This window comes from Plectrocnemia conspersa, unplaced genomic scaffold (assembly GCF_051122295.1).
Source record: "Plectrocnemia conspersa isolate PC_06_02 unplaced genomic scaffold, ASM5112229v1 ptg000010l, whole genome shotgun sequence".
NCBI lineage: Eukaryota > Metazoa > Arthropoda > Insecta > Trichoptera > Polycentropodidae > Plectrocnemia > Plectrocnemia conspersa.
In genome coordinates this window covers 31030938-31058321 of record NW_028277174.1, presented here as the reverse complement: position 1 = coordinate 31058321, position 27384 = coordinate 31030938, and the positions used below count along the sequence as shown (strand labels likewise).

General features: G+C 29.9%; 2 protein-coding genes across 2 annotated transcripts in view; one reads left to right on the top strand and one right to left on the bottom strand.

Moving 5' to 3' along the window:
• Positions 1–58: 58 nt before the first annotated feature.
• Positions 59–8650, bottom strand: LOC148231354 (cytosolic non-specific dipeptidase-like). Its single transcript, XM_088195240.1, has 9 exons — positions 8601–8650; positions 2634–2909; positions 2367–2564; positions 1837–2098; positions 1623–1770; positions 1457–1557; positions 1252–1382; positions 371–655; positions 59–306 (listed from the first exon to the last, which is right to left on the bottom strand). Exons 2-9 carry the CDS (start codon positions 2898–2900, stop codon positions 253–255), a joined length of 1446 nt encoding a protein of 481 aa, XP_088051366.1. The 5' UTR covers positions 2901–2909; positions 8601–8650; the 3' UTR covers positions 59–252.
• Positions 8651–20123: 11473 nt separating this feature from the next.
• Positions 20124–27384, top strand: part of LOC148231353 (uncharacterized) — a 149329-nt gene continuing 142068 nt past the window's right edge. The window contains exon 1 of the mRNA XM_088195239.1: positions 20124–20502. The gene's annotated coding sequence lies outside the window, so the exon portion shown is untranslated. The remainder of the gene's footprint in view (positions 20503–27384) is intronic.

Genomic DNA, 27384 nt, shown 5'->3' with positions numbered 1-27384 from the left:
TTCTTACACTTAACTAACATTGTTTTGTTTGAACCGATTTAATTAAAATACAAATTCATTTTTGAATGTTTTTTATAAAATAATGTTTATCAAAAGTTTGGTTTGTAATTATAACAAAATTTTGCAATTATATTGTATTATTGATTATTTTACACAATTTAAATATAAATGTATAAAATTTGTTTCAACAGCTTCAGCTTCAGTACATTGCTCTTAATAATTTTCAATTAATATGATAAGCTTGACTCGTTATTATTCTCCTTTCAATTGACTGACTTCGTACATATAAGCTCCTAGGAGTTTTGCCTGAAAATATATTTATGTATTAATAATAGTAATGAAAATATAATAAATAGTTAAGGTAACTTACGCCTTCGATGTAGTTCTTCACGTTGATCTTTTCGTTTTGAGAATGAGCCATATCATCACCAGCTCCGACCGGGAGTAACAAAACGTTCTTTTCGGATGCCTCTTGGAGAGTGAGGGTCACCGGAATGGTTCCACCTTCGCGGCACAAATCTGGTTCTACTTTGAAGACGTGCTTTGTGGCCTTTGAAGCAGCTACATAGTGTTCGTGTTTTGGATCAGCAGTCCATGGCTTACCGCCATGAACCATGTAAGCTTTCATGTGATTGGGTGATTTTCTTTCGGCCCACTGTATTTCAAAATAAATATTTATTTAATAAATCATTTTTAGGAAAGGCTTTCATACTATTGTATGGCTAACGATGTATATGTAACAGGGAAGTTATATTTTCACTAACTCAGGGACGTAATTTTAGATTTTTCCAGATTGAATTGATGATTGTCTCAATGAAATTCTACCGTCGCTGTCGCAGTGGAAACGCTCGGTTATCTAGCGTTTCTTGTAAGACTTTTTATAATAATATTACGATTTACAATAAGAGAGAATCAATTAAAGCACATCTAAACCGAATTTTGACAAATAGGAGGGCGTAAAAAACAATTATTCCTGCACTAACTAGGTAAGTGAATATGTATCAAATTGAATAAAAATACGTGCATTTCCAGAATCCTGTTGATTCCTAGATATCCCTCATTTCACTTCAAGCGGCTTCTGCAGAAGCTATCTAAAGCTTAATAGGTAATTCTAATGACAGGTATGCTAAAGAGTAATAGGAAACTACCGGATCTTACTGTATGCCAATATAATCCACAATTTAAGAACTCGAATATAAGTTATAAAACTCATTCACGCCCAATTTAAATAATAAATATTATTATATTTACCTTCGAGTTCAAGTAATTGACTACCAATTCACCGATTTTGGTTGGATCTTGATTTGGAACGATACGAATGGAGAACTTTCCGATGACTTTTCCGGGGATAACAGTCTTGGTACCAGGTTCCCATACAGCACCTAAAATAATATATAAAAAATACAATCTGATAAAAGAACGTTGTATAAGAATGATTTATGTAAAAATATAAAACCTTGAATTCCGTGGATAGATAGAGATGGATATCTCCACCTGTACATTAGTAGCTGCCTTTTGTCTCCTTTGTGTGCAAGAGCACTTGCGCCTAAAGATTGCCTATAAATAAAGTTTAGCATCAAATCTCGCAAGCCTTGCGTTTGTACGTTTGAATAAACATTTACCTGTATTCTTCGGTGTCGAATTCAATCTTATCGTACATTTCCTCTTCGCCAGCGAAAACAGGAGCCACGTCGTTGTACATATCAGTCACCAAAATCTTACCATCCTTATCAACGAGAGTGTTGAGCAAATAAATCAAATCGGGCATCGCTTTAAAATAAAATAATGATAAGAATAAGAAAAATAATTTGTTTCATATAATTGTTATGTAATTACCTTCGTGCACCGTACCGCCCATGACTCCGCTGTGCAAGTCTTGACTGGCGCATTCAAGCTCAACGAAGAAATAAGTCATTCCTCGGAGGCCATAAGTGACGCAGGGCTTCGTTGTGCCGAGCCAATAATTGTCTGATATACAAACGTAATCCATGTCTTTGAAGAAACCTTCCGGCTTGAGCTCGTTCATGAGCAACTCGTCGAGACCTTCGGAGCCGGATTCCTCCATAGCTTCGAATACGAATTTGAGGTTCACTGGAATCTGAAAAATAATAATCGTTTTATTAAGCTACCGAGAAAGTGAGAATAAGTTTAAAAGCAATTTAGAAAACACTGAAATAAGTTGAATAATAAGATACTATTGAAGTGTAATATAATCAGATAATTTTAGGAGAAACTATTAAGAGTAATCACACTATTTTTTTATTACAAGATTAAAAGATCGATAAATATTCTGATAGATGAGCAACAGTAATCAAAACTAAATATAAAATCAATGTAATTTTTGTGACAAATAAATCATTACTTACGTCAATGTTAAGCTTCTGATAACTCTCAATAGCATTCAACCAACACAGAACTGGTCCTTTATCATCGGTCGATCCTCTTCCGAAGAGTTTTCCATCCTTTTCGATCAAATCGAAAGGATCAGTGTTCCAGCCGTCGGATACATTAGCAGGCTGCACATCCAAATGACCATAGACGCACACAGTCTTCTTCTTAGTATCCTAATATAATAATTAATATATTTAATATAGCAATTAGAATGATCTGATTTTTAATGGACCAATACTTACTTTTCCAAGATATCCGATGATCACATTAGGCAGCGGAAGCTCCACTCCATCCATGACATGCTTGCCGACGTCTCTCAGCTCGATCGTAGCACCGAGAGCTCTCAACTTTTCGGCAGTCCATGTCACCATCCGTTGGCATTCTCCTCTGAGAGACGCATCGGCTGATACCGACTTGATTTTGACTGCCTCTCGAAGAAGCTCGATGAACTTCGTCTTATTTTTGTCAATGTGATCGAACAGAGACACGAGGGGAGCCGGTAAACTCATGTTTAATATCTAAAATATATTAATTAATTAATATAAAACAACCTCTCTCTGTAAGAACTGAGCGGCAACTGATTGAATAGGGCAGTATTTTATTATCTTATATGCGACACTGAAATGATCTATTTAGTGATAAGGCACTGTTTTGCAGTAATCATTTTTGTAAAAATGTTTGTGGATAGCACAGTAAACATTAAATCATATATGATTGATGTCCATTGTAATCTGGCAATCAACCGCACACAAACTGTTATCGCGAATTTTGTTTGTCATGTGTTTATTATTATCATCACGAGTGTATGAATAACAGAGCTTCTCAATTTCCGCACATTTTTTATTGTAATGTTATCATCGGGTGAGATAAAAAAGCTATTATATTACAATATAAATAAAAGTACATTATGTACACTGTTCTGTTCAAAGGTTTTCGTGACTATATCATCAGTTCAAAAGAAGACTGTCACAAAAATCTAAAAATAAGTCTCGAATCTATCCCGAAAATATATTATTTCAGTGAAATCATATCGAAATACATTTCCACCGGTAAATATATATTTTTAGCAGTGAAAATATAATTTATCAGGCACATAATAAAATTACTTTTCCATATGTAGTAATAAATACATTTATATATTTATTATTATTTATTTACATGCGATGTATGAATTTTTCAGTGAAATCGTATTTTCACAAGTAAAGTCTGAATACACTTTCACCGGTAAATATATATTTCTACTAACGAAAATATAATTTACCTGATTGGCGCTAGTGAAATTATATGCTACTCTATAATGTCTATGAAACTCAATTTGACAGTTGCGAAATGTCAATTTGCTGTTCAAACGCAAACATAACCTCATGAAAGTTCTAAAACTAATTATAGTTTTATTAAGTCAAGTCTAAAACACAAACTTAGACGACTCGTCTCCCAGGGGGAAATAAGCGGAAGAAGTACACACAGAAGTCGCATCTCGCATATTGCAACATAGTTTGTCTGCACTTGAATATTACTATTATTTAAAAATATGAATGCTATCCTTACCGATATTACTACGGATTTATTATATAAGAGTATTGGTCAATTGGTCACGTAACCGAGCGTTCCCACTGCAACTGACACAATTTTATTGCTTTTGCCGTGGATTTTTGACTTCTGAGAAGGGATAGTTGTTTTTTGAGCTCTCCTATTGGGAAAAATTAAGTTTAGATATGCTTCATTCGATTCTCACTTAGAACTTGAATTTGACCAGAAAAATGCATGTAATTTAATAAAATACTATGAATCTTAATAAAATGGAGATATTAAAAAACGACCACTGACTGGTCAAACCCTGGGCAGAAACGGTAGATATTTTGTGAAAAGATAAATTTACTGTGAGAAAAGGACTTGTCGCATGTATGCGGTAAAAGTGCAATAAATAAAATGTTATTAGTCTACTTGCTGACAAGTGAATTTGTACCTAACGGTCAGATTCCGAAGGATTAGCATCCCTAAATGCAGCAACAACAGCTGTTTGGTGCATTTACAAACAAGTGCGGGGTTGCCAAATCTCAAATGCAAAATCCAAATAAACAAATTTAATACCACTCCCAAATCGCGGGCGAGTAAAAGAACCTCCTCAATCTCAACCAAGCGTATATAATGCACTTCCATTCGGAATTCACTTCTCACAGAAACCTTAATAAAAATACTTTCGTTGATAAATATAACACAAGAATCAGTGTAGAGCATCGTGTTTCGTTAATTTTAGAATATAGTTTATTTACGTTCTTTCCAAAATATTTTTTTTTTTTTAAACTTGAAAATGGGGATGCAGAACACAACTTTAAGAAGCTTGACAATTCCCTTTATAGTCACATATTATTTATTTTAGCCAAGATGTGGACATTTTATTATTATATTATTTTAAAATGCACCTGAAAATCTGTTTATTTTGTATTGTGGCAGTCTTCAAAAAATCACTATAAATATCAATTGTAGCAATTAGCAATTCCTAGGTCCTTTATTTTATTAGCAATGTTCTTAATGTGTATAGACAAATATTTATGTATTTATTATTTAATATAATTATTTTTGGTATAAGTGTGATATCAGTATAATTATTTCATGGTGTTTTTCATTTAATTTATCAGTGTTAAGTGAGGGTATCTAATTTTAAGTCACGGAATAACACCGAATCGCTTATAAATGACGGATTTGCCGAGATTCGTAATGAAATATTTTGCTAGGTTTGTGCTTTTAATTGAAGGATACAAAACTGCAGGTCTATTTATTTCTAATTCCTGTAGTGTTAATCTTTAAGGAAAATTCCTGTAGTGTTAACTTTAACACAAAGGTGTTTCTTAATGGAATTAAGAAACACCTTTGTGCATTAAGAAATAAATTTCAATATTGGGTATTTTTTATTTTTTGTTTATGTTTATATTATGTATGTTTAGTTAAAATTTGTTTAGTTTAAAAATTAGCTATATTAGCTAAACAAAATAATAATAGGTGCATTACAATTGTGGCTTAAGCCGCATGAGAAGAAATGGTTCTTTTAGATTTGATTATATCGATATATATGAAAGTCTTTCGAAGCAAATACCAGTCTTCTGCTATATCATAACAATTATACATTTAAAGTGGATTTAAGTAATTAATTGGATAATTATTTTTAGAAATGGATTTAAAAAAGAAGAGTAACGTTGATTCAGTTTCGTAATTTTCAAAATGTATGGAAAGCAAAATAGTTCTTTACTTCGTACAGCAATAATGTTTTATGTTTGAAATGTAAAGACATTTGCTATATTTAAAGAGTATAATTTAACCCCTTCCCGGCCATGCCTGAGTTAATTCAGAAATTTGTATTTTGTGAATTCTCATCTCAAAAATCAGCAAATTTCTCGAGAAAATTATCATAGCTTTTTTATCAAAAATTAAATTTGTACGAATATTTTTAAATATTCAATGGTTGCATATTTTTACACCGTTGCATAGGAATGGGTGGGTCCGTACAAGAAGTTTTTTGAGTAATTTTTAAAAAAGTTCTGTGACTTTTATTTAAAATTGAAAAAATACAAAAAAATTGTCAAGCAGAGATGAAATTGATTGAAAAATAATTTACAGAAACATCTTAGAAAACTGAATTCTAGTTAATTTATTTCACATAAAATTTCGAAGGCCAATAAATCATTATCAGAGGGTGAATTTATTAAAGATTGCATGATTGATACTGCAAAGATATTATTTCGCGATAAAAATAACATTTTCGAATTAATTTCGAATAAGCTTATCTGGAAACAATTACAAGCCGTATCAATGATACTTCACAATATTTATTATCTCAATTAAAAAAAAGTGCTGAAATGTTTGGATGAAAACATTAATATCAGAGATATTACTAAACTTGCAATATGTATAAGAGGAATAAACGATAAATTTTAAATAAGTGAAGAATTAGCAAGCTTACCTGCAATGAAAGATACTACTACAGATGAAGATTTATTGCTTGAAGTTCATGAATGTCTTACTGACTTACACATAAGCTTTGAAAATATTATTAATGTAACAACAGATGGTTGCCCAAATCTAACTGGAAAACATCGAGTTTGTGAAAAGAATCAAGGAAAAACTGGGATAGAAATTTCAATACCATAGATTTTGAAAATTATAGTTCAATTATTTCAGACTCTTCATTTGGTATTTGACCGCTGATTTCAAGATTTTAAAGAAATAAAAAAATTATTTATTTTTTATTTCACCATTTTTATTCGACGTGGAAAAAGTCTACTAAAAATTCATTTAAAATTAATTTAATAACAATGTGATAATCTTCTTAAAAACAATGCAAATTTGAGATCTGTGTGGTTTTAAATGATGAGAAATTTAAAGAATTAAGAAATCAAGCAAAACAATATTTATAGTTGGTTTGACATACCAGTGGGAATTTCTTTTCTATAATGAATTATAACGAGTCAAGATCTCCGATAATAACTTATATATAATTCTTTGCATTTCGCATCGACTTATATCCTGATTGTGAAGAAACGATTGAAAATTAACAGTGCTCTCATTCATATCATTAATAAAAATTGTATGTAAAACGTGTTTTTTAAAATAAAACACCAAAAGTTCTTTAAGTATGTAAATATGTTATTCATGATATTTTTTTTAATAAAATTCTTAAAGTTCTATAAGTGTCTAAATATGGTTAACCCAATTATTTTATCTGAAACTTTTTTTTATTGTGTTATTAAACCACAATGACGAATTAGGGAAACCTGTCATATTATAGTGGCCAAATATGTATTGTTATATGTTTTGTTATGTATGTTAAAGACAAATTAATAAACTTTTTTATTATTATAATCAAGTTTTTTTATCAGAGAGGGATCATCAGGGCTTAAATCTCTTTCCTCTAAATTCTCGCAATATATGTTTTTATTATTTTTTAAGATATTCACTGACTGATTACTTGGTACATTAAAAGAAAATTCTTTTGAATTTAGAAGTTTTACAACAACAAAAAATATGATGTTTTTTAAGTAATTTAGAAAAAAATAAAAATAAAATTCCTGCAGGCTCATTGTGATTAAATTTTCACAATTGTTCATATAAAGTGGTAATGCTTTTTAATTAGTTTTACTTATGACGTATATTTTTGTTGTAGTTTAATTTGCCCTCTTCGTAAAAATTGGTTTGTTACACATCAATTTTAATTTTAGCTAATTTGTCATCAACAGCGATTTTTTTATCCTCGACAAGAAAATATTACTGACTCTTTTAGTGGAATTTGCAGTGACTAGTTTTTCAATAATGTTCGATGTGATTTTATAATTTATGTATGGTTTAATTATTATTGTATATAGCAAGGGTCCTTGGGGAGCACTAGATTTAACAGATAATTTTAATTTTAAAGCTAGTTTATTAATTTTACGATTGTATATTAAAAAGAAAATTTTGTCCAATAGATGAGTGCAAAAAGTTTTAAAAGTCGAATCTAATTTTTAATTAAGTGATGACAACTAGTTATGATATATGGTAAAAAAGTAAGAATAGCAATTTACTTTTTATTTATCAGTGCAAATTATTTGTTTCAATTTTGCTAGCAAAGAACTTGAATATAATTCAGGTAAAAGCGACTGTCTTTGGATGATAATAATTATATGGCAACAATTACAAAATTTCGATTGCAAAGTTCAAGGTTGTTAACAAGTATTTATTTTAGATCGATATCCATTTGGTTAAATATTTTTCATTAAAGATTTGATTAAAAAGGTTATTTTTATCTTATCGTTTGATAGAAAAACAATAAACCGAGTGTAAAAATCACGTATACAACAATAAAAAAATGTGCAATAAATAACGACGAAAAATGTTTCTCGCAAAATACCAGACATTATTATCTACATACATATGTATGTACATGTGTGTGATTAAAATATATGTGACAATAATATTTTTTAATTCTTAAACCGCATGGCTTTTTGCTATTTTTCCTCAATACATAACACTAACACCATAATGGTGGTGGTTAGAAAAGATAATTTAATCCAACGCGCATAACCAGTTTAGGGTCGTTGCACTTAACTTAACTGAAAAATGTGATAAAAATAAGCAAAACTATCAAATTTCAATGCTAAGTTAACTAAATTCGATCGTTTTGTGTCATATTTGCAAAGTTTAAGAGCCACGTCGATTAAAATAGAAATACGACTCACCGGACGGTGCGATCAAATCGAGCGGTCTCACCAAATGACACTTCACTTCTAGGCTCTAGGGATGTGCGATTGTAACGGGATGGAAACGTACAGATTAACGAATATTTAATGCATAAACACAATACGACTATATATATAAATATATATTTATATAAATGTAAATCGTATCGCTTTGTAGGAACGAATAATAATAATATTATAATAATTTTAAAAATAAAAATTGCTTTCCGAGCCTTTGGTAATGAATTCTGTTGTTTCGACCAATAAAAATAACCATTCAAATATAAAACAAAATTTAAATAATTTTCATTATTTTTTCATGTGCGTTCTTCGATTTGACCTAATGTGTGCGAGGATTTGAAGAATACGTTGATTCAACTACCTATATAAACAATCTGCGTGTCGAAATTTTCAGTTCCGAGGCCGAAAAGTGAGTTTTTCCTTTTACAATACATAAACATTATCGTTGCTTCCGATTTAATCCTTAGATTTGACTCAATATAATTACTCGAATTAAACGCGAACGTGTAATATATACTTAGTACTTACGAAGATTGAGGTTAATTTCGATCAAACCATCTATTGATATTTGAGGATACTATAATGCAGTCGGTCATTTAGCTGAAGAAGTTTGGTTCCATTTTTGCCTAGTTAAATTAAATAATTAAATTTAAATATTGTAGTATGAGTTACATTTTTAATAATATTTGCCTATTCAATTTGGCCAAAACATATATGTATATTTTGATCTAATGATTATACAAAAAATATAACTGTCTGTTAATAGATGTCGTTCAATTTACAATTTGGTAATATTTTCCACTAATTTATATTAACATTACAAAAATATTATTAATTTAAAAGCAAATTGTATTTCAAAATTTTGCCAATTAGGTACATATATAATACATTGTTCAGTCAGCACATACAAATAAGTATTATATTATATCAACATCAGACTGCAACCAAAGTCTGAGAATCAGTGATCACTTTGTTTTATTAAAATTATAAACTTAAAATTAAACATTTTAATTACTAAATGACATCTTGCAACCAGAGCTATTAAACGACGACTCTGAAATAGCAATTTATTTTACGGTGCCCTTAAACAAATATTATACTTATGTAGGAGTAAACATTTCAACGAAAAACGACCAATATAAATCAAATAAAATGTAGGAAAAATATCTGAAAATGTTCATTTAAAAAACATTTTCAAAAAATTTAATCGATGATATTGTCTATTATACAATAAGTTTATTCGTTAACAAATGTCGGTTTATGTGTTACTTATATTTTGAACATTCTTATATTTTTAAAATACAGAATCATACATTATAAGAACAGTTACATGGTCATATATAAATATTGCCCTATAATATATGCAATAAATTAATATTATTATAATATATAGATACGTAGGCTGCATCGTAAAATTTTCTTAGTCTCGAGAATTGTGTTGAATCGTTAAAAATCCAAGATGACTGCTTAACTAGATCAAATCTTAGGATATAAGAAAATACGGCTTCTTTTCTCGGGCTTCGAGCTTTCGTGTTATTTAATTAAGTCAAGTTCAAGTAATAACTTAGAATTTTTATACATAATTAGAAAAAAACAATTTTATCTTGCCGCATTTTTTAAACTAATCTAAATGATTTTCTGGTGGAACTCGGATATCTGTTTTCATTTGACTATTCCAACGGTTCGAAAACAATAAAGATGCAGTTTCACTGCCTGACGGTATTTTCATAATATATCATGTTTTAGCGTTAATTGTTAATTATTTCATTGTCCTTCGTTCCTTTAGGACAGATCGCTAAAACGCAATTTCATTATAAATGATTGAACAAAAATCTTACACAAACTAATTGCATCGTGAGGATTATGGGTGGTCCAAACAAGTTTATTAATTAATCATTTTAATTGTATGCGCTGCGTTGACATTTTTTAAAAGGAAAATAGAAATTTATTAGAAAAACATCGATAATTTTCTACTCCACAACCTATTTATATGTAATTATTATTATAATTATTTTTAAGTAGCCAGCAAATCGACAATCAAACTTTTTATTAATTAAAATTTAACTACATATTTGTATAGTTTTTGTTATATTTATATATAATACATCAGTATTCTGTATATCTAGGAATGGGGAAAATTGTGAATTTTGAACGGGACGGAAAAAATGCGATAAAATTTTTATGAAGTGGTTAAGAAATAATTAGGGCCGGTCCGAGGGGTAGTTTGTACGGGTGGTAGTCCGGGGCGCTATCTATTCCGAATGGGGGTAGGGATACTGCGAGAGTTACCTCGAAAATTTTTGTTCGTTTAAAAAATTGCTAAACGAACAAAAATTTTGCAGATGAAATTTTTTTGTATCTTCCTTTGATATTTTAAAATTTTAGTCACCTTACAAAAAATCACAAATGACCATTTTTAGAACTGAATATAGGCCCTGAAAATATCCATGCTGAACTAATAGTTAATCATTCATTCAGCAAGGATCAGAAAACGTAAATTTAACGTATTTAAACATAATATATTTTCTTGTCAAAAACCAGCAGTTATTTGAAATCTATATATATAATACAATACGAAATTAAAATTCAAAATCCAAATACAAGGCAAAATGCATATGTTGTAAATTAAATGTAACAACAGTGCAATTATAATTATAAACATGTTATATGTGAAAAAAATTGTATTTATTTATAACAATATTCTTCATATGCGAGACGTTGTAGCTGCCAACAGCCCAACTTAACTTTTCACAGTATTGCCATTATGCTAAACAGTTAACATTCAACCAAGTGTTGCTATATTTGTATCTAAAAATGTGTCAATCTGTTTTTTATGTGCAATTTTTCCCAATTTTCTAATCACTGTTTATTCCCACCCTAAAACTTGTTTTTACTAGGGAGTAAGCCGGATTTTTTCCGCCAGTACATCCCTAGGTACGTATATTGTCGTTGATACTTGAATAAATCGTATCTAAAGAGCGTGTAGATTTTCAAAAGTGCAATGAAACCATTTACAATAAGCAATTGAAGAGGTATTATATATTAGTCTTGTTCCCCCTAATCCGAATGCATTTAAATGGCTCATGACATGCTACATCTTACAAAGGTGCAAAAAGACACAGGTTTAACAAAGGGGGGAGAAATTATTAGTGTATACGATATTACAGATGCTTTATAATGTTTGTGTTAAAATATTAGCACCTATAAAATTAGTTTAAATTATTTACAATATATAATATAAAAGGAAAAAGGGAGAGTTTAACACTAATGCCTAGCGCCCATAAATAATACGTAAAACAATTAGTTATAAGTTTTAGTATAAGAAGTTACTTAGTTATGAAATATAATAAATTTAATAAACCGGATCAATATTTTTAATAATAAATATAAATAGTGTAGTTTATTTTAGTGGGTAAGTTTTTGTATTTAATTTTTACAAGCAATTTTATAACATTTTCAATTAAATTAAGCAACTTCGCGTATTGCCATTTTAGCTTATTAGGCTAAACAAATTCAATCTACAAATTGAATAGTGCTTAATAAATGTTTACAACTGTCAACACGTTTTCGATCAGAATTTTACATTGTATTCAATTTTGAGTGAGTCATTTACAAGCCCCCGGGCTAATACTTTAACAAGCTAGTGAGTTTATAAGAAATCGTCGTTCTGTTTGGAAAAAAATATTTTATTTTAATGTTGTAATGCTCAATAATACAAACTTTTGTTATTGATTCAAATGAGCAATATATATGTATTTTTTCATCAATGTCACATTGATATTTAAAATGTTGGTCGCATTTCGAGGCGTTATGGCCGATTTGAGCGAATGTCATTTTTGACAGCTAGCTTGAAAATTTATGTTTGAAATTAAAATCGTTAAAAAATAGTATAATTTATTTGCTTACCAACTCGAAATAGTTTAAAAATGGATTCCGGATGTCACATCGTCAGCATAATTATCGAATTATTCCACAATTAAACCAGGACATTAGCATTAATTTATGTTAGACATTACGTCTATAAATACACGATCGTTTTATTGGCCCAGCCGTGTTTATCATTCCGCTTAGGTGGTGGGTGTCGTGTCCAAAGGTTGTGCACCAGTTGCCGGTCGGCGGGTTGCAACACGCGGCGTGATAGCCGGAGGCATCGTCGAGGGGCTCCGGGCCCGGGGGAGGAGGAGGAGGGGGGAGGGGGCTCGCGCAGTAGGTCTGTGTGCCTCAGCAGTACAGTATACATACCTGTACTCGCGCATAACTTCTCTTGCTTTTATTTTTCGTATCCGGCCAACCGGATGCCGTGCCGACTAGACCGCCCAAACGCCATAAAAACTATTGCCCAGGACATAGAAGCGTTGCAAAAACAACGACTATGCCTACTAGAATAGATCACAGATAGCCGATAGCGGCGGAGACGGCCTTGGTTGGTTTTGCTCTTGATAACTTCTGGATCGGCGCTTTTCTTGTCTTTCCGAGCGAATAAATTACATAATATAATGTTGCTGGCGAGTCGTGTCTTTGATATGAATAGAAAATTAGACGTTAGCTTTTCGTAACCAAAGTCGAGGAAAAACGCGCGGTAGCTTATTATGGCGGCTGTGGAATAAGTTTCCTTTTAGAAACTGCAATCGTTGTTGAGATTTTAATGAGATTTGATTTAAGATATTTATGGAGAAATAAATATATTTTTATATTTATATTTAAAATCAGTTTGCAATAAACACAGTTAACAATAATTAATGATAATTTGTATGTATTTATTGAAGAATTTTTAAATACAACTATATTCGATTCTTCCAAGCCTTCCAAGTTGTTTGAGTGCTTGCGTATTACACAGTAGCTCTTTTAATTGTCATATCTATACTTTCATTATATAAATAATAATCTTTATACATTTTTTATTATGATTATTTTTATTAATGCATATAAAAATGTTTTACTTAGTGATACACTAGATAGGATAATAAAAATGATAATGAAAATGTATAAATTGTTTTTGGAAAAATATACAATATTTGAATAATTTCAATATAATAAATAAAACAATAATATTATATGCGCAATTTTAAACATTATTTAAAGCGTGGTAAATAATGTGTCCCAAAAAAGTATTGGTAATTGTTGGGTAGCACGGCGTCATGCTCAAAATTTATAGCCGCGAAACGTCAATTTGTTGTTCAAACCCAAATCTAACTTAACCCTTTAAACGGCATCGACTTTTTAGTGAGTCACTTGTTATTTATTTTCACGCGTCAGTATCTCTTTCTAAAAATAAATATATAATACTTGGTTTACTAATAAATAAATCTAGTATAATAATCTTAATTATTTAATAAAATTTCAAACAATTCGTTAACTTCTTTTAAAAAAAATATTTGTTTTAAAAAAATATTCAACATGTGACTCACCGGTGAATCGCTGGCGTTTAAGTGGTTAAACGAATTTAATAACAGTATATTAGTTTTTTGTTTAAACAGTGCGGGAAACGTAGTGGGGAATTACAACTGGTGGTTTTTGAGCGTGGCGCCGTGCAATCTAACAAGTGAAAAAAATCTTAAATGTGAGAATTGTTTTTTTTGCTTATTAAGTTTTTCATATTATATATTTTCCTGTTATGCATAAATACTATGTAATTATTTTTTACATTTTTACAAATTAAAATTATATGTTGATCCATAAAAACACGAATAAATCTATTATACATTTATATAGCACTAACATATATTTTTTATTTATTGTTTAACTTAATATACCAACTAAGCAATGTAAATTATTCAACTATTATACTTATAAATTTAAAAAATATAAGCAACAATAATTTTATTATTATTTTTATATATAACACTAAATAATAGCCATATCATTAAAAAATATAAACATCAATATTAAAATATAAGAAATTACGTCACACCTGTGTTGAAATTAAGACTACGGAAACCTACAATATATTTTTATTGTCTTGCATAATAGATTTGTCGATTAAAGTAAAATATATGAGAATAACACAATTGCCATAAAATCCATAATTAATATTGCAATATTGGTGAGAATATTTCCATAATCATCTAATGTAATTCATTTGAATAATAGATTTAAGTAAATTCTGCTCGATTTTTATTATTTTGTGACTAAATGACATATAATTGATTATTCGTGTTTTTTTATCAGGCATTTACGTTCTTTATAAATATTAATCTAACCTACTTTTAACTATTTTGTTATGTGGATTACATAAGTGAAGTACGATACTTATGTAGCTTAAAAATGTAGTTAAATATTATTGTTTGCTAAGATATGCTTCAAATATGTATAGTCCAGTCAAATAAGGCGAAATAAAGGCTAAACCTCGGAATGAAAGATAACAAGCTGAAATTTTGCACAGACTTTCGTATTGATGTTCTAAGGACAGGGTGAAAAGTCTCATAAAATATCGTGTCTGCTAATCAAGATATCAAAGGTCAAAGGTCATAAAATTTGTTTTTTTGCAAATATCTCGCATTTTATGCGTCGCACGTCATTAGATGCTTTCCAAAACTTGTAAAGCATAAAATTTTCTACAAGTTTGGTTATAATATTTGTTTTGTATCCTTAACCGTTTTTGAGATATAGCGCGAAGAGTGGGAGGCGTACATCCGTTTATAGAATCCAGCGAGTATTTCTACCTGCTTAACTTGGTATAAGCTTTGAAAAAGTAAGCAATCGTGAAAAAAGTGGTCTCGGCAAGTCGTTTGAACCATAAGTTTATTACTTTTTTTATTAGGAATTATAAATGAAATAGTGCTCGACTAGAAATTTGTGCGAAAAAATTGAAAGAGTTGAGAGATGTCCTTACGGAGTATGTACCAGATGATAAGAAGATCATTTCCAAATTAAGAGAAAAATATTTAACTGACATTATAATTACAACGAAGATTGGATCATTCCCTATTTTTTCTTTTCGCGATGCTCAAGCTTAAATTTTATCCATAGTTTGGTATGAAAATAAAAAAGGCACTTCGGAAGAAGAACACTTGCGCGTAGTGGAAGCTGCTGCGTCGATTATTAGAGAAGATATTCGATCTTCTGTTGTTGAGACCAAGTCCTATCCGCCCCCGAGTAAAATATTAATGAAGAAATTCCGAAAACTTTATTACATTTTCTGCAAGAAGTTATTATAAAGAACAGAAAAGGAAAGACGGGGCATTTTAAAACGAAATACACAGCTATAAGTCATGCTATAATGACTTCCATACGAAAACGGTCCTTTTCTTCGCAGTTATTAATAGGCCTATCTGTATTTCTTCATAGAAGAAATACAGATAGGCCAAACATCCATAAAGACTTTTGGATGTTTTGTCAAGTTTAGGTTTTTTCGCTTCATATAGTGATACTGTAAAATGTTAAATTTCAGCTGTTTATCACCCACAGCCTCGTAATCAACCATCAGAGTCAAGTGCCTTAGTACAGTATGCAGCGGATAATGCAGAAAAATATTTATACTCTTGATGGCTATAATACTGTTCATATAATGGGAATGATAAAAATAATAACTTCAAAATCTGAAGTTATATCCGATGACCGCATAAAGAAATTTACAACAAAACCAAGTGCAAAGGAGTTAGCAGCACTATCACATATACCCCTTCTAGTGTATGAAAATCATGTCGTACCCGGATTGAGCAAGAGATTCAAGTTCGAAATTTTAATGATGTAGAAGAACTAACCGAACAAATATTTAATGTAGTTGATTTGTTGTGGATGTACGGAAAGTGGAAAAATATCTCACCGTTGCCAGGGTGGAATGGATTTATTGAACAACTTACAAAAACAATGAGAACTTTGTAACTTCTCGGATTCTGTTTCTTACTTTTATTCATCATCCTGCGAGTAATATGGACACAATTTACAACACATTACAGTGTACTACAAACACTGCCAAGAAACATTAACAAAGAACATGCTTAATAACTTTTGATCAGCCGTTGTACATAAAAGCACGTGAAATCGTAGCAGCTTCAGATGCTAACTCAGACTTGTCCAGAGTAGTTGTGAAACTAGGAGGCTTTCATATGCTTATGTCTTTTATTGGATGCATAGGGTATATAATGAATGGAAGCTGAATCAAGGAAGCTCTCAGTACAATTTATGCTTCGAATTCTGTCGACAAAATGTTGGATGGTCACGCTTTTGCAAGAAGTATCAAAGGCCATACGCTATTAATTTTTGCATTATCGATGATGATTTTTGAAGATATGGAGATTGAAAGTTATAATGCTTTAGATGGGTTCATTCAGCAGATAACAATTTGCGATGTTTCCTATGAAACTGTGGAAAAATGTGCAGGTAGCTCTGGCTCCGTAGTTTACATAGCGTTATCCTATAAACGGATGCGCGCTTCCCACTCCCCGCGCTATATCTCGAAAACCATTAACCATACGAAGAAATAATTTATAACAAACTTGTAGAAAATTTTATTTTCTATAAGTTTTGTAAAACATCTAATGACATGCAACGCAAAGGAGGCGAGATATTTGCAAAAAAAAACGATTTTTATGACCTTTGACCTTTAATATCTTGATTAGCAGACACGATATCTTATGAGACTTTTCACCCTACCTTTAGAACGCCAAAACAAAGGTCTGTGCAAAATTTCAGCTTGTTATCTTTCATTCCGAGGTTAAACCCTTATTTGACTGGACTAGTATTAATATATATAATATTTTGATCTTGTTTTGATACACACAGTAACATGAAATAACGAAATTTATTTCTAATGACCTTAAGTCAAGGAGTGATAATTTATCTACTTGAAATTTTAATTTCAACTGAAAATATATTGAAATCTCTTTGTAACGAATACCGAAATAACGAAATTCCCAGTATAACGAATCTTAAATTTGTCCTTGAAACATTTTCATACAAAACGTTTTCATTGTAACGAAGGCTAATCTCAGTATAAAGAAATATTTTGATCAGAATTTAAGAATGACGTTACAACTTATTTCAGTTCGTCTTTGACTTGGTGTGTGTCGGATTATTTTGATGCTGTAGTAATATGGTAATTAAAAATAAAATTAAAATATATCATCTTCCCTGCATTCAATATTTAGAATTTTCAATATAACGAAATTTTTTCTTCGGTCCCGTGAGCTTCGCTATACTGAGGTTTCACTGTATAAAGAAGAGGTAAACTATTGTGTAAAACATATTTAATATTAGGATTGTAGCGGCCATTCTATGACATAGACGAAATAATGCACAAAACAAATATAATCAAAATATATTAGAATGATAAAAAATACTTTATAGGAATCCTAGGAATATTATACAAAAACACACCTCCGTACATAATTTCCCTGGCTGTACTCATTTTTTTATCCCTAATTATCCTTAAATTGTCTCTATTTCTAGTATTAAATCTATGTAAATCTTCCTTATAATTTTCAAAATTCTCTGTTAACATATTATTTTCTAATTTATAAATAAATACTAAAACGTTCATCTTCAATATTTCTTTAACATTTAACCATTTCAATCTATCAATCATATTTCTACAACAAATCTATGTTTATTTAAAACTACTCTCAACGACCTATCTTGTAATATTTGCAACATTATTGCAACATTATTTAATTTATTAAACATATCTAATATCGTTTTACAATATTTAAAACAGGGCAATATCTATTGTATTTTTTTTACAATGCTTCTTAAAATTTAATTTCTATTCTAGTTAATTTAGTTTATACTTCTTCCGCATTTTTCCTCTAGAGTTAAATTGACTTAATTTATATATTGAACTTGCCATAGCGAAAATTTTAAAACTATATTTAATTTTAGAACTTTTATTAGGCAAGCTGGGTTTGGTTATTTTGAGTAGGTTAGGTTAGGTTTGAACAGAAAATGAATATTTTGCAACTGTTAAGTTAAGTTTCTTATTTTTGCTAGTAGAAATATATTTCTACTGCTGAACATGTATTTGCATTTCATTAGTAAAAATATAACTTCACTGAAAAATACACATTCACTGTAAAATTTATACATCTCATGTATATAAAATGATAAATATGTATATTTTACTACGTATGGAAAAGTTGAAATCATATAATTGTACTACCGCCTGGCAGATAAATTATATTTTCAACAGTAAAAATATAAATATATCAGTGAAAAAATATTCTAATATGATTCCACTGAAATTACATATTTAAAAAAATATTTTCGTAGATTTCGATTTTTTTTGAGGGATAACCTGTCAGTGGCCGTTTTTTAATATTTCGATTTCATTAAGATTGATAGTATTTTATTAAATGACATGCATTTTTCTTGCCAAATTCAAGGAGGCGATGCATTTGCCTTCCTCTTCAAATGACGTCCCTGATTCATTCCCTATATTTGGATAAAATCATTTATATATGTTCAGATATTTTCACTAGACATACAACTTCAAAAGCAAAGGAATAAACACGGAAATCCATATAACATATAGTACAAGCAACATAATCCTAGTTATTTGAGATCATCGAGGTGCATATAGAATCGTAAATTTGTATCCTGTCAAGCTTGTTCCACTTTCGCAGATATATCAGTTGAATGCTGTCCCGAGATGGAATTTGATGTTGTCAATAGCATTAATTACGATGCATTTAAAGGTACGTATATGTATTTAACACATTCGCTATTATATAAACATAAATTATGAATCATATTAATGGATCTTCGCATTGGGGCGAATCAGGTCAGTGGTGGATTTTATTACACTGGTTCGTTCCTCGTTGTATAATTTTTAAGTGATCGTAAAATTTTAATTATATCAATATTAACGTTAATAAAAGCTGCGTTTCAAGGCAAAAACAACATCCGGGTAGGCACCTGATGAGAGCCCTTTGTGCAAGTGCTCTTAGCAACGGCCAGAGGTTTACAATGCTCGATGCTGTGTGCAGCTTGTGCAAGTGTCATATTGTAGGCGGTAATTTATATAAATACACGTTTTATTGGGATACAGTCATTGAGAAGAGATTCAAATTGTAAATTGCCTCTTGTGTAAATGTAAAGCTAATTAATGTTTGTTTAAATGCTGACAATCAATGTAGGGAAAAATGTTTAAATAAAGTTATAATATTTCTACGCGTCAAACATAGCCATAAAAGTTATAAAATATATTATATACATATGTACATATATGCTATAATTTTATTAAAAAAATGATAATTTAGTAAAAATTATTTTGCAATTTTGATTAGGAAAATTGGTCTTTTCCTAATTTGAAATTATAAATTTTAATTTAGTGTTTTAAATTTAACTTCAAATGAATCTATACTTTGTATTATTGTCTATTATACACTATAAAAATATTTTGTTAAAGAAAAATAATTGAAAAATTAACAGTTAAATATAAAATTGCTGATCTTAACAAAAAAATCAATGTGTAATTTATAATTTCAAGTAGATGTTGTATTGTATATACGGATTTTAAGAAGGCCTTCGATAAGATTTAATTCGGTTATTCTTACTTTTTATTAGAATGAGCCTCTGGAGTACATGGGGTCCTTGCGTTGGGTCTCCGTGTGGTGTTGGACTACAAACTCGCACTAGAAATATCTTATTTAATGCATCAACAGGCGGAACACCGTGCTGTGTTACAGCTCAAACTAAGGTATATAGTTGATGGAGCTTGATAGATTCTAATCGCATTTGTATATTTAGGTATGTTCAAGATCCTGCGAGCAGTTCACCTGGTTTGCTGGAGGCTGGAGTAATTGGCGCTTCATTCCAAGGCATAGACTGAGAGTCTGTAGCACTGGAGACCAATATAGGACTGTGAGATGTATCGAGGTGGCAACTGGAAGAGTTGTAGCCGATGCTCTTTGCGATCCACTTCTTCAGCTTTCAATGTTCACAGGTATGCTAATTTAGATTATTTATCGTACTTAAATTCAATATTTTTGTTTTTTACGTTATTAATTAATGACATAATTTATGATATGAAGTTATAAACCCTGAGAGTTCGGGAGAAAAATTAATATATCTTCAATAACATATTTAGTACTACGGGGGGTTGGGAACCACTCACTCGGCCGTCACAAGCTGGGTGCCCACCCGAAGGGTTGGACTCGTAGGGCCTCATTACCGGTAACGGCAATGATGATAACACTTAGTTAAGCTTCTTTCTCTCTACAGAGTGATTAAATTCTCTATGGAGACGGACTTTCGTCAACCGTCTGCCTTCTAATGTCGAAAAGTGCCATAATCATTTTCTCGATTCGGTGACAATCGATCCTCTGGACAGTTGACCCCTAACAGTTTCTTTAAGTATTTATATTTGTAAATACCAGTATCCATGAAAGTAATAAATACGCAAATTATATTTAAATAGAGTGGGAGCAAATTTATAAAAATATTGCTCTTGTTTGAAATTACATATAATTTTAGAGAATTGAGAATGTTTTTATATTTAAAAACCGTTAAAGAAAATAGAAATTTGAAACTAATTAGGCATATTTTAATTTAAAAACAACCATGTGTATATATTTAATTTGTAAATAAATAATTTTCTCAAATTTATAAAAAAAATAAATAAAATACAGAGCAAACGTATCTTACGTAATCGCAAAGAAAATAAAAACTGTGTAATTGATATCAAAATTGCATTGAAGTATTAAAAAAAATCTATTCACCTCTTTTGCTAGAGAGTTATCCATCAACCGACGAATAACAAGCGATTAAAACTTGACTAAATCATTGACGGTAAATAATAATAGACATAAATGCTGTTTTTTGTGTACGACCGTCTCCCGAGTATACCGTGTGTATTTTAATCAAATACTACCATTTTGTTTTTGTTAAACAGCAAATGTTTGAGGATGCCGAAACGAAATGTGTCATAAAAGTTAAACTGTGACTATTGGATTGTAAATAGGTATATCCTGTCCTTATTTCGATACCCCACTTAATCTCTAAAATGGGTTTTGCAAAATAGAAGAATAGCCGGAGAATTTTGCATCTGAGATATATATTTCATATGAAGAAATCAAATATTATATTAAAATTAAAATAACTGAATTCTCGGTTATTTTTAAAACGCGCGGGTAACCGGGTACCCGGTTCCGGTTCTATTCGGTCGGAAACCTGAATCTTGTTATGAGGAACGCATTTCACTATGAAAATCTATCATTTATTCGCGTCTTCTATGTCTCTTTAGTTCTCAGTGTTCTTGAATCGGGATATACAATTTAGAATTCTAGTATAACCAAATACAAATCTTAATCAAAAAAGTTCATAAAAGGTTCTTGAGATACCTTTATAAAAGGATATTAGGTTAATATCTCAGCAACTTTATTTTAGAAGCGTTAGGATACGATTCGCTGAGTTCTCACAGAAAGTTGTATGTCACTAAGTATTTCTTCAAACTATTGAGTGATGCTGTCGACATTTAAAATATTCTTGATGAAATCCAGTTTTGGGTTCCGGAACGACTTCAAGAATCACAATCGCTTCCTCTTTTAATGCTTGTTTAAGCCAAGACGTCCGCATTACGATGCTACGGACGTCATTTGACGTCAACATAAAATGTTCTACCAGTGCTATGGACGTCTACTGACGGTAACCGTTTTACGAGATTTTGTTTAGATTTAAGAAGTTGATATTGAAAAAATAATTGTGGTGAAATATAGTGCAATTTTTGGGGAAAAGATAAAATAATTTAAATACAAGATTTGGGTTTTATATATTGTTTTTTTTATATGTTTGTCATTGCGCTCCCATACAAATTTAGTGCATCAGTATTGCCACATATGAAAAACTTCCAGATCGCGAGGAATTCTTGAATTTTTTATCACTATACCTCATTGAATAAGTTTAGTTTTAATCACATGTGTTTGCAATAAACTTTAAGGAATTTAATGAAAAAATAAATAGAGTCAGCCAGTATGCGTTTTATCTTTGTCATGATAAATGACAGCAGTTTTAGATGAAATTGAAAATATTCGATTTAATTTACTGTATGAAAACACTTTGAGTAGATATTTAAAAAAAAAAAAAAATTTTTAATGCCTAATATTTGATACGCATAAAATTTGCTTTCATAAAATATTTCTCGACGGTGTTCAATTTTTATATTTATTTGTAGCATAGAAAGGGTTAATACGCTATCATTGCACATTGATATATTTAATTATGAGAAACTGGTCCGGTTCACATAATTTAATTTAAATATTTTATATTTTTTTCTTCTTCTTGCTATGTATTTTTTTGTGTATTTATTTAAAATTTACTTTTTTATGTATTGGTTTATGAATATAATGACGCATTGGGATAACCTGTTAGATCACGATGGTCTTAATTTATTTTAAATAAATATGGATCGAGTTTTGTCTTATCAGTGTACAATGTTTTCACTTAAACAAAACTAAGTCAATTAACCAAAATTGCTATAAACGTACCGATTTGTTTAATATTACACATGCACACAATTCAATACGTATTTAAAAAATATACATACTGTATATTATATGCAACGAAACGACCGTTTCGAAACGGTGGTATGTTAATACATAAAATACGTGTACATTCATGTGTGTGTGTATATAAATTTGATATAGCGTATATATTTATGAGGAATATAAATTTTGTAATTCGCATTGAACGAAATTCGTAGTGGTTTTATCGGCTGAAAATATGTGGGTCATTTGATTCATTGTGTTGAATTTATTGTTAAGAGCGTTAGTTGAATATCCGAGGCACAAGAGCGAGCTTGTTCACGAATTGAGATCAGATGATGCGATACGTTAAAAGCTTTGGATTGCACTCGAGCACATACCAACGTATGAGTATGTACAAAACCAGATTATTGTACGTTTGTATAAATGCAGGTGGATGTCCTGAATGATTTTTGGAACGTGGAAAGTATTTTTATAAAAAAATATATAAATATATTTCCATTCAAGAGAGTGATGCTTTAATTCCTAAAGGATCAGATTGTAAATATTTTAGTTCAGCAAAACTCTAAAAATATAGATTTTTTTTCTATTTGCATATTTTAAACCCTTAGTATCTATTCAAATCTATAATGAATTTTGACACCCATCGTAAATTGCTCAAAATACGTATCTACGGTAATAAGAATTTAATTTATTTTTTGAGATAACATTTCGTCAAACTGGGGTTCAAAGTTTGTCACTTTTATTGCAAATGGATATCTGTTAATGTTGACATGAAATTGCGATTATAATTTTAAATTCGTTAAGAAATCCCATGATGTTTGCAGCAAATGCTAATTTAAAATTAATTAATAAAACTAGCTAAGGGTGGGACTTTTCGTAGAAAAATATTTGCTTCTCTGAGTTCAAAACACTCGATAAAACTTTACAACGACTGAACCTTCGAACTACTGTATCGTAAAATCAGAATATTCGGCTTTCCATTTCCACAAAACTTACTACGGTTAAATTCATAGCTGAAACAACTGGTTCAATAACACCTGATATATTGAGATTTTTCCCTCAAAGTACTTACTGATATAATAAACAGTCAGAGCCTTTGAATACCTTCTATTTTTTTCCATCAGTGCCTTAACTCATGCTGCAAATATTTTTACCACCAAACTTTAGTCAATTTTCCTATAGAATGTACATTATTAATATTTTCTGAACTTGATTAAAAATATATTTGTTTGTAGTTGTTCCATGCAGAATATTCATAAAAGTTAATTCTTTACTCACTTAGCAATGGCTCATTGAATAAACAGCAGTATCTGCAGGGCCAGTGGTTCCTAAAGTATTATATAAACCGCGGCGCCCTTAATTATAGGGGTGCGGCTATTACATTTTTTTTGTATACAGCCATTGGCTGTTTATTATATTACTAATATTATTTTTAATTTTAGTTCGAAATGATTTTAATTTAATTTAATTCGTATAAAAAATGAAAAAATGTATTTTAATGTATTTTTTATTAAAAAAAATAAGAAATAGATTATCCACGCTGTTTAATAGTATATATTATATTTAGTATTAAATAAATACTATAGCAATAAACGGTCGATGTAATTCATTTTGCGTGAGCGTCTGTCAAAAATAGTGTTATTTTTATTGCTTCGTCGCAGCATGGAATATTACAAACCTATAATTTAGCATTCGATATTAGTGGGAAGATATTCATAATCTCATTTAAAGTGATCAATTTTTCATGATAAATGGCAAAGAGCGATAAAAATAATTTTTATTCCATTAGATACATATACGATTTTTAAACAAATTATTTTTATAATATAATTATTTTTTCTTTATATATTAGTATAAATATTATAAACCATGTAAGCGCCTATCAGAAAAAGCATATTTTTGCTAATAGAATCTACCGGTAAAAATATATTCGGATACGCTTTCACTGAAACGTCTGTGAAAATTAAACTTCACTGTAACATATATAATACATATAACATACCTATGTTAAAAAATCCCAAAATAATGTTACAACATTTGCCACATTTTTATTGATATTATTTAAAAAATATTATTATAGTCTAAGATAGTGGTAAGATTTAGATCACCAACAAAGAGTAAAATTTATGGATATTTTGCTCTTAAACTGCCACTTTATTTTAGACAGATTTTGGAGATTAGTACGGGCGCATTTTTTTGGTTGTTTCTTATGAGTTATACACCTATATTTAATCTCTATAGTATAATAGTAGTTTATTATATTATTAGGAGTTCAAAGAGTGTTGATATCCAGATAATAGTTTTCTTGGGGTGAATTCTTCTTAGAAATACATTATATATTGATGTAAGTTAATGATCACTTATTTTTTATTCGTTAGCAAATATTAAACGTAGATGTTTGATTTAGTCTTCTATAACAGTAAAACTCAAAATATTACAGTGTATTATCCAAAACGAATAAAATACAACACGTGTTCATTGTCTGTGGTCGGCTAACGGTAGAGGGTCTTGTGTGCAGTGCTATGTATCAATTTACGACGACACGAGGAGCACCCGCAAAGTTGCCCTATTATTACTTAATTATTGGCAATATAACAACAAAGACTTTTGCAACGGCTGCACGGTTTCTGCTGAATTGTTGCAGAGAAACCAGACGAAAAATCGCCATAAAAATGCAGTTAATAACACGAATTATTGCTGTGCGATGTTTTCGGAAACACTCTGGTTGTTTTGGAAAAAATGCGAAATGAGATAATGGCGACAGAAAAATTACGGGATTTTTAGTTTTTCTGAAAATATATTTTAAAAATTAATTTTATGATTGATATCTTTCATAACACAAATTATATATAATATTTTTAAAGAACACATTAATTTTTTTGGATTTTTATACAGGCTCTACAAAATCATGCTACTCACCTTTCTATTATTTCACCTAATTATAATTTATTAAGAAGCTACATACTTTTTTATGCTCCATTAAATTAGCTTATAAGTAATACTAATCATTTAAAAAAAATAATGATATTTATTTAATATTTAATATCAACTAAAAATTATTATTCTTAGGCCAGCAACTATTACAAACTGTTACATGTTAAATACGATAATAGTTTCTCATTAACGATATAGACCTGAAAAATTAGACCGAGTAGCAAAAAATACTATTTTTAACAAAAAATTAAATTTATCATTTATTTAAATAAAAAGAGTTTTTGTTATTTGTTTTGAGAATTTTTTTCTTATAAAATAAAAATATATTAAAAAGTGAAACTGTCTATTTAATTTATTGAGTTACATTTATCTCAATATTTTTGGATATTTTGTATCTAGTATCAAATTCAATTTTAATAGAGGCTTAGCACAATTTTAATATATGATATATGAACTGATTATAAGGATATAAACTCAGTTCAATATATTATAAATTAATTAAACAACGGCAATTCACAACATTATTTACTTCTATAGAGCGCTTATATTTTTATTTTGAAAGTCCTTAAACTTTATAGTCTTTCCTCGCAGGTGCATCATTAACAGCCGAACATTGTAGAAGGCTCATTCGGCAATAATCGGAAATCTTATGGTTGTTAATTACAGATGAAAACCGCGATGGAATTGCAAAAATCGTTCTTCAACAATCAGTTTTTCCGCAATGTAGTATATTAAAGCTTACTTACATTTCTTTCTTAAGTATAAAATAAAAAGTAATGTGTACTTGGATCAGAGCTTATTTCGAGTTACTGACGATCCTTACAAAGGGTCATTTCGGTATTTTGAGTCACGTGCAGAATTTGCATTCGAGGAAATCGACGCCCATTGTACGTGGGATGCATCTGTATTCACTTTTAGTTATTTTTTGTTGTTATTTGTTTTTGTATCAATTTGTCAAGCAAACATTGGGCGGAATATCTGTCCTCGTTAATTATTCAAAACCGAAAATTACCGTAGTAAATTCAAGGCCAATGCATGGACCGAATAAATAACCGCTCTGACCAGATCCCGATACGATTCTGTGAGAGTTTTGCTGGTGAACCAGTTCAGGTGTTGTCAACCGGTGCATTTCGATTGAAGGCTGTCTGTGAAATATGTTTTTTTACAACCAATAACAACTATTTCACAGCGCAACAATTATATACTTTTTTGTCACAGTGATAAAGTAATTAAATTTATATGTAAATATACGCTCTTTTTGAAAAATCGCTTGTAAATAAATGCCTTGTTTAATTATTAAAAATTAATCTTTAATCAGATTTTTTTATTATGTTATACAATTTAATATGGGTAATAATTATGGATTCTTTAAACTAAAAAAATATTTTTTGCTTTGTATTTTTTACAAT